We start from the raw sequence: 18,628 nt of genomic DNA on the forward strand, positions 1-18,628 counted from the left end.
TCCACTCTCGATGGAAACAAGGACGCACACGCAGCACTCTGGTGCAGCTCGTTTCGCTTCTCTGGAATATTGCAGGCAAATAAATGGACAGGTTACTGCTATACTTACGTTACACGTCTGAAGAGTTTTCTGTAGTAGCGAATCGGTAGAAACAATGCCTCCACAAACAAGTAAATAGTCAACAAGTAAATAGTTCTCGCCGAAAATCCCACCAGGGGCGCTTGCTTCATAGCTGTCAGTGGTACGTCGTGAGAGCGGTGAAAGTGAATGCGAGACATCGTACCCACGTGATGATATAACCTTTAGTTCTTCGTGCGTGTGTGCATATATAGGTCGGAATGCTCAATGTGAAGCGGCTACGCCATGTTACACGTCCTCCCCTCGCTTTCCAGGGTCAATCACTGACGGTTAAAAAAATCAGTTTCGCTTAAGGGCGAAGCAATGAATTCGATACCAACAAATTGTATTGTTATACAAAGCAGGCTAGCAGCTGACTCTTTTAAATCCCATCTTGCGTAACTCAACAAAACGCTGGTTTAATTAAATATGGCCGCTCCAGGGACCGAAGCGCTTTTCGTGCTATCAGTTCCTTGTACGCGAAGTAAGCGTTCAGAAGACAGCAACTTGACGAGCCATCTCCTGAGGCCTCGAGAGAGCGCGCGTGCCAAAGACCTTCGAGCGACGCACCCCCACTTCTCCTGCCCTGGCGTACCTGTATGCTCCTTACGAAAAACGGTTGGGACGTTTCCTCTCTGTTTGACGAGCAATCGACGGCAGGCCTCCCACGCGGGGTGATGTTATCGCTCATGCGCCCTCTGTGCGATGGAGGCGGCCGCCTCGTTTAATCTCCGCTTCAGCCGTGTTCGCCGCCATAGCACGCGATCTTTTACTCGCGGGTGGAACATACGCTGCGCGGGGTGATGTTATCAATTTGTAATTGATACGGAACATGACGGCGACTGCAAAAACCCGTCGAGGGTGTCTGTATAATTGCTATCGCAATAAAAATAAAAAAATGAGGAGCCACTCTATTTTGTGAGGTGGATGACCAGCGAACATGTTTAGTGTACGGGACAGAGGCGACAAGGCGGAGGCCAGTTTGTTTTATACAAGGCCAGGCTGTTAGCTTTCAATACACAATAATAATGTGAAAGCCTTAGATGCCTCATGAAACACGAAAATTGACCGTCGGCGTCCTCAACAGGAGTGATGCGAAAAAAAAATCATCACGAGATGACGTCATCATGACATCATTGATCGCTAAATCTTTTCACGTTATACACCGTGAAGTCACATGATGATGTCATCACATGACACCGTCGCTTTGCACTGCCTCAATGATCGGTGCGCCGATCATGGAGGCAATGCAAAACCAAGCGAGGTGCAGAAAGCTTGCAGTGCCTCCGATCCTGGTGCGGTGCAAAACCACGTTAAGTGCAGAAAGCTTTAGGAGGGGGTGGGGGGGGGGAGAAAGAATACATCTAGTGAGAAGAAAAAGAAGATGGTTTTCATCTTCGAGTCGGCTTAGGCGATTGCATAAGGGACCTTGTGAGTTTTTAGGAGCTAGCTCGCCAGCTTCTTAAGCTGGGGCGAAGTCCCGCGCCGTACGCGCAACCTTAGTTCCAGAGGCGACCGCTACAGGCTCAGCTCACGCGAAAGAGAAGCCTTCTTCCTCTTGTTCTTCGAGCGCCTTGATGATGATATTATTGCAGGCAAAAACACATATAGCATAGCCAACTGTGGCATGCGCACGCTCGCGCGAAAAAGGTCTTCTTCCTCTTGTCCTTCGAGCGCCTTGGTGATGATAATAACGCAGGCAAAACCACATATAGCATAGCCAATTGTAGCATGCGGCGCTCACTACACGCCGGCGCGTGCTCTAGTTTGGTAGGAGACCGCTAGAGGGCCACAACTGCGCGCTTCCTCTCTCTTTCGACAGTCGCCAGTCAGTGCGCTTCGATACTAATAACATGAGCGAAGAAGAGGCGGCGGAGCGGAGGACTCGCAAGGCAGCAGCAGTGCGGGCTGACCGCCAAGACCTTGCGGTGAGAGCTCGCGAGACCGCAGAAAGATGTCAGCGTCGTGCTGACCCCGATATACAAGCCCGCGAAGCCGAAGCAGCGCGGAAGCGGCGGCAAGAGAACCTCGAAGAGGTACGGGCGCGGGATGCAGCGACCAAGCGCCGAATGCGGTCGCTACCTGAAGTCGGTGTCGCCGACACGCGCTTCAAGGGCGATTTCCTCGACCACACGTTCGGCCACAGCTGCAAGGTCTGCGACCGCTTGTGGTTCGACAACAACCTGGCCACAATCGCTACTATGCCCCGCCACGGTGTTCTAGTGGTTATGGCGCTCGACTGCTCACCCGAAGGTCGCGGGATCGAAGCCCGGCCGCGGCGGCTGCAGTTTCGATGGAGGCGAAAATGTCTGAGGCCCGTGTACTTAGATTTAGGTGCACGTTAAAGAACCCCAGGTGGTCGAAATTTCCGGAGCCCTCCACTACGGCGTCTCTCATAATCATATCGTGGTTCTGGGACGTTAAACCCCAGATATTATTACAATCGCTACTATAGCAACGTGTCACGTCTTTATATGACAGTAGAGGAATGGTACGGAGCATTCACGGTTTACCCGATTATCTCCGAGCCAACGCGTCAATCATCATTCACTTCATTGATATGGCATGACTTTTTTTTCCTTTTTGCACTGCTTTCTAGAGGGCACTGGGGGTCTTTCGGCGTAGAGTCAGAATGTCCTAGCTATATAGAGCTTTGCTGTAAAAAGAGAGCGAAGTTTGCTAAATCATCTAGTCACCCATTAAAGGCACTTTTGGACACTTTCACGGAAGCTTCACTTTAAAGCGGATCTCCATCTTCCAGGCAACCCGGTGCGAGCGCAAAAGATAGCCTGGAAGCATTGTGAGAAGCTCTTGCTACAGCACAGAGAGGCCCCAAAAAAAGAGGAAGGGAGTGCCGGAGGAAGTTGGCTTCTTGAGGCTGGCTAAGTGACGTCATGTTGCACCCAGCAATACAGTCCATTGAGAAGAAAAGGAACGTGGCTTTCGCCTTGTATTCGTCTTAGCGTATGCATTAGGGGCATTGTAACTAATTAGCATTGAGGCACTGTTGTACGTCGTGGCATATGTCTACCACGTCTACCGATAAGCACAAGGACGTATCTAGAGTGTTAATTTTAGTGAAACAATATTCCGTTTATTTGATAGTTTAGAAAATATTCGCTGCAGAAATTATTCCAGGACACTCACCTGCATGACACCCGTATTTTTGTATTATCGAGTAAAGTATGGAGTGCTCCTGAGATGATTTTCTCTGTGAGGTTTGGTTGAATCGGAATATTTCTAGCTCTTCATAAGAGCCCCGTAATCATTATTCAGGTGCATGAACGTAAATACACCTTCGAAGGGACCTAGGTGATGACAAAACCAACACTTCCGAGAGTTGGCGGTAAGAAGTTGACTCATGGAAATATATATTCAAGGCAAATTCCTTAGCCTCTCGATACCACCTGCTTCCCTTCATCTTGCGACAATGGAGTGTAACTTGGATACCCAAGAGTTTGTAGAACTCTGTGTTCACATGAAGCTTCAATTTCTCGAGTGCTTCCCGTGTAGTAATTTTTCGGTTGGTTGTTAACCTAGCTGACTTCCGATACCTTTGCGCATTATTCCTTAGTCGCTTGATGACAAGGTATTTCACCGGGCCCGCTGGCCCTGGCGAAATCGATCAGCTGCTGTGCAGCCTCTTGAAGTGTCTGCTTTTTGATAGCCAGCGATCCACGCGTTATAGGGCGATATCATCCGCATATAGGGTGTATCTCAACTATAATGCATCATCGAGGGCTCGCGCGAGTCCTATCATGGCGATATTAAAGAGCGGGCGAGAGCTGATGGCTCATGAAGGCTACGTTTGTTTGGCATCAGAAGAGGTTCCGACGTGACTTGTGCCACCCTTATCGAAGCTTGCCTCGCTGTGAGGAAAGCATGTAATTGAAGGTGTCTTCCCCGCATCCGATGTGTTTTAATTCTGACAGGATGGCCTTATGCGAGATATTGTCAGATGCTCCTTTTTTATCAATGGCTAATATTAGATATTCTCCTCCTTTGGGTATGGTGCTCCGAACTTCCTCTTGTAATAGGAAGAACGCCTCCTGAGTGTAGAGGCCGCTGCGTACACCCAGCATTGTGGCTCGGAAACGGCCGTTGTCCTCTATGAAGTTTTGGGGCCGATAGCGAATAACCCGTTCAAAAACCTTCCTTAAGCATGACATAAAAAATATGATACATGCACTTGAGGACAGATACATAGGAAACAATACTGATCGTTTCAGTATTGAAATGAACAGCGCGGGTGCAAAAAACGAGAGCTTCAACACCCCAATAACCAAGGAAGAGGTCTTTGCGGCAGCTCAGGCAGCCGAGAGAAATACTGCTCCTGGTGGAGATCAAATTACAAATGCAATGATAAGGAACCTCAGCGATAAGTTCATAGAGGCACTGACAAACCATTTAATGACAACTATTGGCTCAAACGGAAGACACACGATACCGAAACCCATCCCTGCAGGCACTGAGACGTCTACTGAAGTCTTCCCACTTGCAAACAGCAACAGCTCCGAAGTCTTTTGCAGCAATTACAAGGACTGTTTCTTATCTTTATCAAGGGTTCGACAAGCGGCATTTCGTAAGGACCGCGTCATAACGGAAGGAAGTGCCTGACATATCCGTCAAAGCCCGTACCCAGTTTCGACGCAAGAACGCGAGGCCATAAAGAAACAAGTCGACTAAATGCTACGCGACGGCACCATTCAGCAGTTCAAGAGTCCGTGGGCGTCTCTGGAGGTGTTAATGAAGAAGGATGGAACCCTACGTTTCTGCGTCGATTATAGTCACCTGAACAAAATAACGAAGGACGTGTATCCGGTGCGACGGGCAGACCACGCCCTGGAACAACTGCGCAGCGCGAAGTACTTTTCGTAGGTGGACCTCAAGACCGGCTGCTGGCAAATCGAACTCAACGACAGAGACCGAGAAAAGACTGCATTTACTACACCAGACGGCCTGTTCGAGTTCCAGGTTATGCCGTTTGGTCTTTGCTCGGCACCTGCGGCATTGCAGAGCCTTTTGGATACTGTACTGGCAGTCTTGAAGTGTGAGACTTGCCTCGTTTATTTAGACGACGTCGTTGTGTTTTCCTCAAACTATACTCTAACCACTCAAATGTCCCGGACTCACCTTGAAGCCAGAAAAGTGCCGCTCCACGTACAAGGTACTCTTGTTTTTGGGGTACATTATTAGCAACATTAGACTTCACCCAGTCCTGCGGAAAACAGCTATCGTGCCCTTCCGCCACTCACCGACAAAAAGGCCGTACGCCGATTTCTTGGCTTCTGTCTCTATTACAGACGCTTCTTCAAGGAATGTTCACGGATCGCAGAACCACTAACGCACGTCACGAAAACCGACATGACGTTCTAGTAAGAAACGGCGCAAGTCGTAGCATTTCAAGTACTTAAACGACGCCTGCAGACGCCTCTGATACTTGCGCATTCCGACGAATAATCCACACCGACACAAGCAGCATAGTACTCGGCGCCGTCCTTGTGCAGGGGACTCACGTACTAGAAAGCGTTATCATTTATACTAGCCGGTCACTATCCAAGGCGCAAGCGAACTATTCCACAACAGAAAAGAAGTGGCTTCCCATCATCTCGGCTACATCAATATTTCGCCCCTACATGTACGGCAGGTCCTTCAAAGTTGTGAGCGACCACCACGCTTTCTGTTGGCTAGCTAATTTAAAGTACTCTTCAGGTCGCCTCACGCGGTGGAGTCTGAGACTCCAAGGATTCGGCATCACCGTTCTATACAAGTCCGGACGAAAGCACTTTCATGCCGACTGCCTGCCTCGAGCCCCCGTTGACCCGCCGCCGCAGGACGACCAGGGCGATGAATGCTTCTTGGGAACCGTAAGTACCGACGGCTTCACTGAACGACAGCGAGCCGACCCGGAAGTCAGGGGCCTTGTAGAATACCTCGAGGACAGGGCCGCCGTTGTTCCGAAGGTATTCACGCGAGAACTGCCGTAGTTTCTCTAAAGAAGATGTTAGAGCCAACTACGTCCTTGTTACACATTTAGCATTTCGTCCAGAGGTTCTGAAAGCTTTGCATGACGATCCGACAGCTGAACACGTTGAATTTTCCCGCACGCTCGCGAGCATTAAAGAAAACCGCTACTGGCCTCGCCTCACCGCTGCCTTCTTACATGAGGAATTGTCGAGCCTGTCAGCGACGGAAGACACCGCCGTCTAGGCCAGCAAGACATCTGCAGCCCATCGAACCACCTCGCCGTCCGTTCCAGCAAATAGGGATGGATTTATCAGCGCCGTTCCCGACGTCGACTTCCGGAAATGAATGGATCGTCGTTGCGACCGACTGCCTCACACCAGGGGCGTAGCCAGAAATTTTTTTCGGGGGGGGGGGGGGGGGTTCAACCATACTTTACGTATGTTGGTGCGTGTGTTTGTATGTGTGCGTGTATATATGCACATGCAAAATTGTAAAATTTCTGGGGGGGGGGGGGTTGAACCCCCCAAACCCCCTTTCCTGGCTACGCCCCTGCCTCACACGGTGTGCTGGAACTAGAGCCCTGCTCAAAGGCAATGACGCTGAGGTAGCCAAATTCGAAGAATAGAACCACAGCGCTGTGGTTTGTGGTTCTATTCTCTTCGTCTGCGTCGTCGTTGCGCTGTTTCAAAAATGTTCAAGTCCTGCGTAATGGCGCCCCAGAGGTCATCATCACCGACAAAGGTACGACCTTTACTGCTGACCTAACTCGGGCGCTCTAGAGATACAGCCAGACAAGCCACCGCCGGACTACCGCCTACCAGCTACAGCCCAATAGTCTCATCGCAGACGTGCTGGCCATGTACGTCGACATCGAACAAAAGATTTCCACCCTTCCGTACTTCGCACAGAACACGGGCGTGGAAGCAACGACGCAGATTACGCCACGCAAGTTGGTCTATGGAAGCAACACGGCAACGAGGCTTGACGTAATGCTGCGGAACATCACTGACGAAGAAAATCTGTACGTTGCTACCTACCTGCAGCGCGCCGATGAATCTCGACAGCTTGCTTGCCTACGCATCCAAAACCAGCAGATGACCGACAGCTACGGTTACTATCTTCGACGATGCTTCGTGGAATACCAGCCCGGCCACCGTGTCTGGGTCTGGCCGCTAATACGCCGACGTTGGCTCAGCGAAAAACTTCGACAATACTTCGGGCCATACAGGGTACTACGATGTCTCGGCGCACTGGACTATGACGTTGTCCCCGACGGCATCACGAACTATCAGCCAGCGCTGCGCAAGCCCCGAGGTCTTGCATGTGGTGTGCCTTAGCGTTCAATGCGCGCTAGGAAATTTTTAGAATTTTATCCACTCGTTTTTCTTTTTCCTATATGAACGTACACGCTTCGTTTTTTTCGCCTTCGCGATTTTTTTTTGCAGCATCGGCGCACGATGCTTTCTCAGAGGGTCATTGCGGCACGCCCTTATTTCTTTATTTTGATGGGATCGGGTTTCACCCACAAAAACTGTTAGCCCCGCTTGGCGTAGGGAGCGCTGTAATATTTGGGAAGCTTCGCCATTGTTTCAGATGTCCCGTTATTATGGCGCGCAGGACGCGCCTATACTCTGGGGCAACTTTCTGCGGCAATGCAGTCAAGGCTACAGAGCCGAATCACGCCGTTTCGTCAGTGTCGCTGCGCAGCTGAAAGTAGTTCTGCAAAAAAAAGCTTTTTGTGCGTAACCTAATCATTTTAAAATGTGCAGTTATAATTATTAGCTGCTAATTGATAACGCCAGAAAATTGTTAGTAATAGTATGTGAAACAGCGTTATGTTTTATATTTTTCGGGTTTTATTATTTGCCGCGTTCCCCACTGGCGTCGCATCGGCTCTCTTCCTTACCATCACCCTTCAGAAAAAAAAAATGGCCTCTGCGTCGCCAGTGCCTTCTTCCTCCGGTTGCTCGCCAACTGGCCCGCCGCACAGGATATTCAAGAAGCTTGAGTACCAAAAGCTGTCGAAACAAACCAAGCAAGTGGTCTGCAACGTGTACGCCCAAGTGAGACTGACGCAACCGGGACTCTCCGTCGCTTCCGTGTTTCGTTCGATTAGCCAGACTACCGGCGTGAGCGAGCGTACTGTCGCACGACTCAAGGCGAATGTTTTAAAGGGTACCCTGAAGTCTCCGAAGCGTAAAAGGCTTCGTTTCGTGGCTGAATCATGAAAAAAGTTACTGAAAAGACAAGAGTGCAGCGGTACGATAGTTTTACCCTGTCTGCTCTTCGCCGGAAAGTATGTACTACATACATTCGCAACGCGACGCCAACGGCAGAAAAGATCCTCAGCGAGGTAATCGGCGACACCGACGCGGGGCTACCGAAGCAGCTGAGTGTCAGAACGATGCGCAGGCTTCTGCATGACATTGGATTTGCATTTCGGAAGCGAAAACGTAACTGTGCACTGCTGGAAAGGAACGACATCATCGTGTGGCGGCGGAAATATCTGCGGACCATTTGAGAAATGCGAAAGGAGAAGCCGTACGTACAGTTACTGCTTCGATTTGTTGTACAGAGATATAAATGTCAACGATGTCAATTAAAACACAAATGCCGCATGTAAAAATACAGAGTTGAAAGAGTAGGAAGAGGAAATAACGGTGGAAGTTCTCGTACCGCTAAATATTTAATTTTTAATTCACCCGTCCTCGTACATGTTGCCGCTCATCTTGACGAGGGTAGCGATGCGGGCTTGTTGGTCTGTCATGGTACTTGGATGTGGGCGCGAAAAGACAAGGACGAAGGGAAGCAGACACACACACTGGTGCTACTGACAACAAAAAACGTTTATTTTCATTCACCAAGCCTACTTTATACCTTTTTTTGCACACGACATTCAAGTGACCACTAGCATATAACATGAAAAACCAGCAATACAATCAACAACATGACAAGGTTGAAAACCTCCTATGACGAAATTGACCGCTTCTGCATCACCGGCAACCAGACAGACCTTAACACATGCGCAGGTAGTCTAATTCCTTTTTGCTCAAAGGTAGTGACGTTTTACTAACAGAACTTTCGCCAAAATAGTCTATCTGTTCAGCTTCGATTACTAGTCTAGTGATTTCGGACTTGTTCTTGCCAACTACAACAGTATGTTCAAAATTGAGTCGGCACGTGCATTTATAGCAGTGTAGCGCCAAAAACCCGTCAGGAGGAGTCTTGCCCACTTTGTTGCTGTGCTCTCTGAGCCTATTATTGAGGCAGCGGCCGGTCTGCCCAATGTAAAACCGGCCGCATGACAAAGGAATCCGGTAAACGACGCACGTTTTGCACTGAACAAATGGCTTACTGTGCTTCTTCGGGCAAATTCTAGCGAAACTAGCGAAAGACTGTCCCTGGATGTTTTCTTTAGTGCAATAACGCACAAATCCGACATTCCTTTCAGAGTCATCATCTCTGAAAAAGGCGTATGGCAAAAACAGATTGCAACGTATTTGCTAGATAAACTCGGATTACTTGAGATTCGAGATCCGTTTCTTATAAAAAACTCTGACCAGGTGGTAGATTTCGCGAATGCTCATGCCAACGAAGGCCTTATGGCATTCTCTGCTGATATTAAAGATCTTTATTACTCCATACCCCATGACGAGCTCTTGCAGAGCGTCGAAGAATGTATAGACGAAATGGGCGCTGTGAAGTTTTCCTGTGAAGCCGGTGTTTCTGTAGGTGCTTTTTTAGAATTACTTGGGTTTTATCTATCCGCTACTTTCATTTTAAGAAATGAGACTCCGTTTCTGCAGAAAAAAGGAATTTGCATCGGCTCTTGCTTGGCTCCCATTCTAAGTAATTTATTTTTAGCAGAAATTGACCGTCGTCTGTCTCTGACACTTGACCAACATTCTAAATGTGTAACCATTTTTAGATTTGTTGACGATTTTATGGTGTTTTTTAACAGCACGTTGGATATGTTCCATGATCAGTGTAATGACATTGTATGCATTTTACGCAGTTGCCTTAGTCCTCTTGTCATGACTGTCGAGTTGCCTGTCGATGGAACTATTAGATTCCTCGATCTGAATTTTGTCTTCACAGGTACTCACACCTGCTGGGCGTATGAGCCCAGGGCTAAAAAGGCGTTACTGAGTTTCAACTCGAGCCACTCAAAGCTCATAAAAAGAGGCATTGCAAAAATTCGCCTCAACAATGCGCTCATCAATTCGCGTTCACATTTGCTAGACGAAAGTTTTAGGCATCAAGTGTCACGGCTACAATCAGCCGGCTACCCCATCCATCTGATAGTGTCTGTAACAGAATGCCTACTCCGCCGGGCTAAAGGTACGCAAGATAAGTCCACCACCACAGGTTCGCCCGCCCTTAAAAAAGCGAGTGTTCCTTACATTCATCAAGTGTCGCATAACCTTAAGAAGATTGCAGGCAAATCTAACACTCGTGTTCTGTTTTCCGCCCCATATAAACGGGGTAACTTGTGCAAGAAAACTAACCCCGATAAGAAGATTAGTATAATATGCCCGAAGAAGCACAGTAAGCCATTTGTTCAGTGCAAAACGTGCGTCGTTTACCGGATTCCTTTGTCATGCGGCCGGTTTTATATTGGGCAGACCGGCCGCTGCCTCAATGATAGGCTCAGAGAGCACAGCAACAAAGTGGGCAAGACTCCTCCTGACGGGTTTTTGGTGCTACAGGGCCATAAATGCACGTGCCGACCCAATTTTGAACATACTGTTGTAGTTGGCAAGAACAAGTCCGAAATCACTAGATTAGTAATCGAAGCTGAACAGATAGACTATTTTGGCGAAAGTTGTGTTAGCAAAACGTCACTATCTTTGAGCAAAAAGGAATTAGACTACCTGCGCATGTGTTAAGGTCTGTGTGGTGGCCGGTGATGCAGAATGGTCAATTTCGTCATAGGAGGTTTTCAACCCTGTCATGTTGTTGATTGTATTGCTGGTTTTTCATGTTATATGCTAGTGGTCACTTGAATGTCGTGTGCAAAAAAAAGGTATAAAGTCGGCTTGGTGAATGAAAATAAACGTTTTTTGTTGTCAGTAGCGCCAGTGTGTGTGTCTTCTTCCCTTCGTCCTTGTCTTTTCGCGCCCACATCCAAGTACCAAGCTCATCTTGATTTGTATTTTTTTATGGCTTGCTTCTACATCTGCGGCTCTTATTTGTATTTTGCCTGTTATTCTGGTTAAGCAAGCGAAGGCACAAGTACGTATCGACGTGTTCTAATGACGTATGGATAGCTCTAAATAAAGGTGTTTTGTTATTCATGTGAGTAGGTACCTTCTGCGAACATTCTTTTTATTTTTGCATTTTCCAGTACCACCCAAAAACTGCAAATATCTGCCTGCCCGGTATAATGATATTAGATCCACATCATAAATTTCTTCTCTCTCAACTGACCCCTCTCGTTGAGAACAGAAACCTGGCACATTTTTTCCTTGCTTTCGCAGGGCTATATACTAGCTTGACGACACTTGGGTGAATGCTGGGCATACCAAGGACGCCACTGTGTCGTCACTTGAGGACGCCTTCTGCAAGGGTCTCAACTGGGCTTCGTGCACCGAGCAGCAAAGGTGGTCGGCTCATTGTCCTCCATGCTGGAAGCGAAAACGGCTTCGTGGATGGGGCATCTCTCATTTTCCGGGCGAAAAAGTGTGTTACCAGTGACTGCCACAGTGAAATGGATGGCCCACGCTTTGAGAGATGGTTCAAAGAACAACTTTTACCAAATATTGAGCCACGGAGCGTAATTGTCATGGACAATGCTCCATACCATAGTGTTCAGCTTGAAAAGTTGCCATCGACGTCGTCGCGCAAGGCCGAGATTCAGTCTTGCTTTACTCAAAAAAACATCCCGTGGTCTAATGACCAGTTGAAGCCCGAGCTCATTCAGCTGGTTAACCAAAACAAGCACCGTTTTTCTGGATACCGGATTGATGCCCTGGCCAAGGTTGCTGGCCATGACCATTGTGAATTCAACCCTATTGAAATGGCATCGAGCCAGGTCAAGGGGTATACTGCAGCCAACAACAGGTCGTTCACTCTTGCTGGAGTCGAAGAACTTCTGGACGAAGCCATTGCCCTTGTGACTCCAGAAAACTGGGCGCGCGACTGCGCTCATGTGGTGCGTCTTGAAGAGGAGGCCTGGGAGCAGGATGGTGCAATCGAAAGCACGCTCGACAGCATCATATTTGCTCTAGGATCTGACTCCAGCAGCTGCAGTGACTGTAGTGTCAGTGAATTGAGTGGTATAAAGGAACTCTGGTGAACCCGGTGGGTGCTGGCTCATGTGATGCTGATTGTTTGTGAGATGCTATGTATTCCTCTTTGATGCCCAATAGCTTGGAAGTATGCTCTGTCATTCTAAAAAACGGGGCGTGCAAACAAGGACACAGGAAGGAAGTAAAGACACCACAAACACCGACTAACAAGTGGCGATGTGCACTATCCGCTTACGTGATTCTGGTTGCATGCAGCACCAAGCAATCATTTAGTATGTTTGTTGTCAGCCTGTGAATTAGTCTTTTGATTGTCAGTTGTGGTTGGCACTTGTACTTCAAACATAAAACGGCAGCTGAGGAGTGCAAGCAGTGCTGAGTGATGCATCACATATCTTGTTTCGCCCGAAAGAAATAGTAGCAAAATTTTGATTACAACGCAAGAGACTGTAAACAGCCTTTCCAAATAGCTTTTACGGGTGGATGAACTGACAAGACTGAATGAATTATAGCTCAAGAGCTGCGAGATGGAAGTGAATTCCAGAAATTCATTGTCTCATCATTTGTGACTGTTTCACTCATCTGGCAAAAAAAATACCACCATCAGTTACACTACGTACGTGGATAATAATTAGTATCCACTTGCTCATGCTTTGTTTGTCTCTTCGATTGCACATGTTAATTGCTTAAGTAGATGGGCACGTTGAGCACAAATGCTTTTTCAAGTGCGTTTTTACAGGGCCAGATTACGAGGTCTTAAGGGAATACGCGCAGTAACGTCTTCATGAAGTTTTTACTGTACATTGTAGTCAGGAACTTCACATAAGTGCTCACGGAGTCATAAATGTTTCGTTGAAAATACACGGCTGCCTGGCTTTGATAGATTACGTTGGCTTGAAATAAGGGGACAAAGTATTAAAGGTTTATTCCTGTGACGGGTGTGCGTGTGTGTGTGTGCATTACTACCTGATAGACTTTAGATTTTGGCTAGTTCATTATGTAGGAAATATATACCAAACACCTTGTTTTAGCTGCTGCAATTTTTCACGTAGCTAAATATATTCCTCCTGACAAATACTCGCCGTGTCCAGAAATAAAACTGCAACAGGCCGTGGTCGCCGTGTGTTCAAGGTGTTTCCTTGCTGGTTCAGGAATAGTGCGTGTGAATACCGGCCACAGCCACAAAAATCCAAATTGTAATGTGGAGGGAAGAAGGATGGTGTAATCACAAGGCTGAGTATGACTCAGAATGTTGGCGTTGGACAAAGTTAGCTAATGAAATGTGAAGTTTAATGTTTGACGGAAGCCCGTCTGGTCGGGATGATACATGGTGAAGGTAAAAAACCTCGAGGCACTGCGCCGACCAAAGTAAAATTAAAACGAAATGTGCTTTACGATGTCAGGAACCAATTATTGGTGGCGAAATGGTAGGCGACCATTGATTTTTGAACTTTAGAACCAGCGCTAATTGTGTAGATGTTCAGAAAGCATGACATTTTACAGACGTGCAGTAGTTTACACGCCTTCCTGTTCTATGTAAGTAACCTAACAAGTGCAACATACGATTGCTATCCTGAGGTGTACATAACCGGCGCCATGCAGTATCGTGAGAAATGACCGCATGCCCGTACGGTTTTAATGAAGGAGACGGAAGCGGGCAGGGGTTAGATTGGACACAGGATTCGTGGGTTCTGCAGCGGCGCGAGGTCGCCGCTATACGTTTGCTGAGCCGCGGAGCGTGTGGGCAGTGGGCTACCGATGCCCTTTGATGCCGGCGTAACTCAACGCGGTCCAAACTGAATTTCACTTCGCGCCACAGGATGTGCGAGCTGCTCTTCGGTATACCGCGCCTGCGCTATGTAAGCACTCTACACGCGTCAGTTTTCAGCTCTAGATGAGTTTACATATCAGTGCATGCCCTAAAAACTGCATCGCTGAAAATATTCACGTCATTTCTGGACGACACAGAATGGCACAGACAAATTAAGCGTGGGGAACGAAACGCCAATATGCCTGGACGCTCGGTGATCGTGGTTCAACGCAGTCAACCAAGGAGCACATGCGAAGAAATGAACTGCAGAAAATACGCATCTGTCACGCCGAAACTAAAACCGAAACAAGTTCACCAGGGACTACTTTGGCGCAATAACAAGAGCAGTTAGCTCCGCCCCCGTCGCTTTCCCTTCAATGCCACAGAAAGTTGTCCCCGAGTATAGTCAAGTTTATTCACGACCGCGCGACGATACCAAGGCCTCGTCGTACAGAAATCACACTAAGCAGACTTCGGATATACCACACACACACGCGCGCGCGCGCGCACACACACACACACACACACACACACACACACACACACACACACACACACACACACACACACACACACACACACACACACACACACACACACACACACACACACACACACACACACACACACCTTCTATCCGGTGGTGATCCACCCATGTGTCAAATATGAGGTGAGCTGTCTTGTGTGTCTAACATCTTGATGCGATCCAACTAGACGCTATTAGAAAAAAGAATTTCCCTTTAGCATACCTTACGCGCATTCCACTCCGGCCGTTAATGTTCATCGGTAAGGAACCTCTTTTTAAACATCAATATTTGTTCGCATTTTTAAGAGATGTACATAGTTTTTATGTTAGTGTCCATGTCAACCACAGCAAGGCCTTTTTAGAGAGACTGCTGCTGCGACAGCTGCACTAGAAAGCACTTGCCTCCCGGCTTTTAGGGCTCGACAGCCTCGGGCGCCCCGCCACAGTGGTCTAGTGGTTATGGCGCTCGACTGCTGACACGAAGGTCGCGGGAACGAATGCCGGCCGCGGCGGCTGCATTTTCGATGGAGGCGAAAATGTCTGAGGCCCGTGTACTTAGATTTAGGTGCACGATAAAGAACCCCAGGTAGTCAAAATTTCCGGAACCCTCCACTACGGCGTCTCTCATAATCATATCGTGGTTTTGGAACGTTAAACCCCAGATATTATTATATTATTAAATGCCTCGGGAGGCATACGCGCTATTTCAACATTCTGACATTTTAATATCACGATCACGTGTCGTTCATTGAACACCCATAAACCACTCAACATGTCGCTGTAATAATTTTCTTGTATACATATATGTTTTACGCTATTTTCATGGGCCACTTGACAGCCATATAACATCCTATAATGGTAAATCAGTCATGGCACTCTTTGACCACACTTGACCCTCGCGCTATTAAAACCACATTTCAGGATCAAGGCATGCCACGCTCCTTCTCTAATTACATCTGCCTGAATATAACCCTGCATATAACTCTCAAATACAACGACTGAATATTAATTACCACGTATACCAGGGGTGCTATGCAGGATGGCCCGAGTTTGGCGAAACTCGGTATCTTTCCGAGCTCTGGCGACACCCCCTTTTGAATGAGCTAATAGTACGACAAGGTGAAATCCATCCCTCAGCGCGCGCTCCGTTCCATTGGATACGATGGAACGCGGCGTCACGTCAAGGGCGGTCGAGAAGGTTGGGTGGTGTCGTCAAACTTCTTTCATTTGTTTGTCGTTCCACTGAGTGCAGAAGTGCACCCATGCAAGAAAAGTGGCAGAAAGCTCTACTAACTATATTTTTATGTGTGCGCGGGCCGTTTGAATTCATTTTCAAGTGTTTAATGTCTGTAGCAAGTGTCCTTTAAAATAATCAGCACCGTGGCCTCCGAGATTACTTCCGACCGAGCGCCTTACAACACCGCGGCTAGAGCTAATCGCCGAGGCCACGTGTATAATCACCATGGTCGGCCTGTACATTCTAGCGCGTTGCTCGGCCGGCGCGCGCCCTCGTTGTTCTCTTCTTCATCGTCTGCTCGGTCCCAGAGCACGTGCGCCCGGCTGATTAGCTAATTGGCTGGGTGGTATACCTAGCTAAGTCAGGACGTGCTATGACGAAGCTGATTAGGCCAAATCTTGCTAAGGTCGAGATAGCTAAGCCACGTCTTACTAAGAACATGCTAATGAAGTCATGTAAAGCTCAGAACAAGGTAATTGAGGTCATGATAAATAACATAACGCTAATTAGGATCGTGTAATTAAAACCAAGATAATCAAGACCTTACTCGCCGAGATCGTGTTAATTAGGATCGTTCTAATTACGATTATGCTAATTACCTCGGTGCCATTCAGGACCTTGCAAATTAAACCTGTGTAATTAATGCCGTGGTAATTAAGACATTATTCGTTATTGTTAATTAACACGACGCTAATCATTAACGTGCTAATTAGGATCGTGCTCATTATGATTACGCTAATTACCTCTGTACTATTCAGGACCTTGCGAATTAAACCTGAGTAATTAATGGCGCGGTATTTAAAACATTATCGATTAATGCTAATTAACACGACGATAGTTAGATTAGAAGCGTGTAATTAAAACAAAGATAATCAAGACCTTACTCACCGAGGACGTGTTAATTGGGATCATGCTAATTATTATTATTATGCTAATTACTTCTCTACTTAATTAATGTCGTTTTAATTCAAACGTTAACAATTAAGAAAGGACTATTTACTATCATGTTAGTTAAGACCTTCCTAAGCAATAGCACCAATATTGAGGCCGAACTGAAACGGTCATCACTCCCAAGCAGACCAAGCAGACTGAGTAGACGAGCCACGTAAAAAGGTGGAAGAAGCTAGGTGATCACGAGCTCCACCGTTGGCCCAAGCCCTGCACAAGCACTGCAAGCTGAACAAATTATTTTATATGCAAAGAAGCTGCTGAGTAGCGTCCACCGCATGAAACACTTGACAGGCACACCGGCACTATGACAGTCACGAGTTGAACTGGGGCCTTTTCAGAATAAACGAGTTTGTGCCCGAGTTCGCGCGTCGACCAGTTTGATTGACAGACGCCCGCGGCGAAGAGCGGGTCCGCCCACCGCGTTCCCTCTTGCCGAGGAGCAGTGCTCACGCAACAACGCCAGCGAGCGGCACGATTCATCTATGAGCTTAATCGCACAGACTATGCACACACGCACGAAGAACTAAAGGTTATATCATCACGTGGCTACGGGCCTACATTCAATTTCACCGCTCTCACGACGTACCACTCACAACTATGAAGCACGTGCCCCTGGTGGGATTTGCGGCGAGAAATGTTACTATACTTGTTTGCGGAGACACTGTTTCTACCGATTCGCTAATACAAAAAAAAAATGTTCATACGTGTAATGTAAGTATAGCAGTAACCTGTCCATTTATTTATCTGTATTATCCCAGAGAAGCGAAACGAGCAGCACCAGAGTGCTGCGTGGCCGCCCTTGTTGCCCTCGAGAGTGGAAATTTCCATGCTGCAGGTGGAACGAAGGAATTTTCCGAAAGAGGACAAACGCCCACGAACACGCCCATGGGAGGCGCGATGATCAGTTGGCAAAAAGATAGCGCGACAATCACGCTGACGTCGCTGCACTGTCAAAATGTTCACTGAGTGGCGGCGCTGACGCGTTCGCACGCGGTGTTCCTTTGAAAACCGCCGCAAATGCCGCGCATGCGTTTGTGATGCCATTCTCGTTCTTTTAGCCGTTTTTATCAACGCTTCTATTGCGCGCTCCGCACTGTCTTCCTATCAGGACCGTCGTAGGGCGGGCTCAGAGCAAACTCGTGTGCCCGAGAAGCTCGGGCCATCCTGCATATTACCCCAGTTTTTTCAGTCCCATCGTCAAAAATGTGCACATTATTCTTGTGCAGAAGCTTGTCTCACATTTATTGGCTCGAAGAAAAAATGACATCAACGCCGCTCTCGGACAACAAAAACGATAAAAGAACGCACGGTATGCTTCTGGAAGCATGGTGTGAGTGGATGGATTTTCGAAGCACTTCCTGCTATCTGTAATTTTCGACATCACTGTTTTTGCATATGTTTGTGAAAAAGCGGCACGTTATTGTGCGCTCGTGTGGCCACTAAAGTCGGACAGGATGACAAACGGCTTCTGATCCGCGTATCCCGATAATAAACGCCGTCTGCGTGTACACTCCCGACATCGACTGCGCCATCGCAGAGAGAACAAAGAGCGCTCGTTTATTGAGTATCAGCAGTACCGTACAGTACTCCACATGTGGCCATGCAGGGATGGACGATGTGTAGATTTTAAGACTACACAACCATTACACATTTTAGAGCTTTTGTCTGTCTTCTAGGGTGATTACCTTAGTGAGATATTCAGCTAAGGAGAACAATCTGGTCGTCAGGCTGCAACCTTGAATAAAAATTTTCGGTGCGCTATGGTGAGGTAA

The 18,628-nt window shown here is 47.6% G+C and overlaps 1 protein-coding gene across 1 annotated transcript; it reads left to right on the forward strand.

The window, feature by feature from the left end:
* The first annotated feature begins 5,753 nt into the window (after nucleotides 1-5,753).
* LOC119400743 (uncharacterized) lies at nucleotides 5,754-7,421 on the forward strand. The gene is made up of 2 exons (XM_037667884.1): nucleotides 5,754-6,080; nucleotides 6,864-7,421. The coding sequence occupies exons 1-2, from the start codon at nucleotides 5,754-5,756 to the stop codon at nucleotides 7,419-7,421; spliced, it is 885 nt and encodes a 294-aa protein (XP_037523812.1).
* Nucleotides 7,422-18,628: the final 11,207 nt, after the last annotated feature.

Source organism: Rhipicephalus sanguineus, chromosome 1 (assembly GCF_013339695.2).
Source record: "Rhipicephalus sanguineus isolate Rsan-2018 chromosome 1, BIME_Rsan_1.4, whole genome shotgun sequence".
In the NCBI taxonomy this organism is placed as follows: Eukaryota; Metazoa; Arthropoda; class Arachnida; order Ixodida; family Ixodidae; genus Rhipicephalus; species Rhipicephalus sanguineus.

Bases quoted from the DNA above. Each gene is read 5' to 3' on its own strand.
- LOC119400743 (XM_037667884.1), top strand. From the start codon at position 5,754: ATGTACGGCAGGTCCTTCAAAGTTGTGAGCGACCACCACGCTTTCTGT. The intron at 6,081-6,863 runs GTATTCACGCGA...CGGGCGCTCTAG, and splicing joins GGGCCGCCGTTGTTCCGAAG to AGATACAGCCAGACAAGCCA.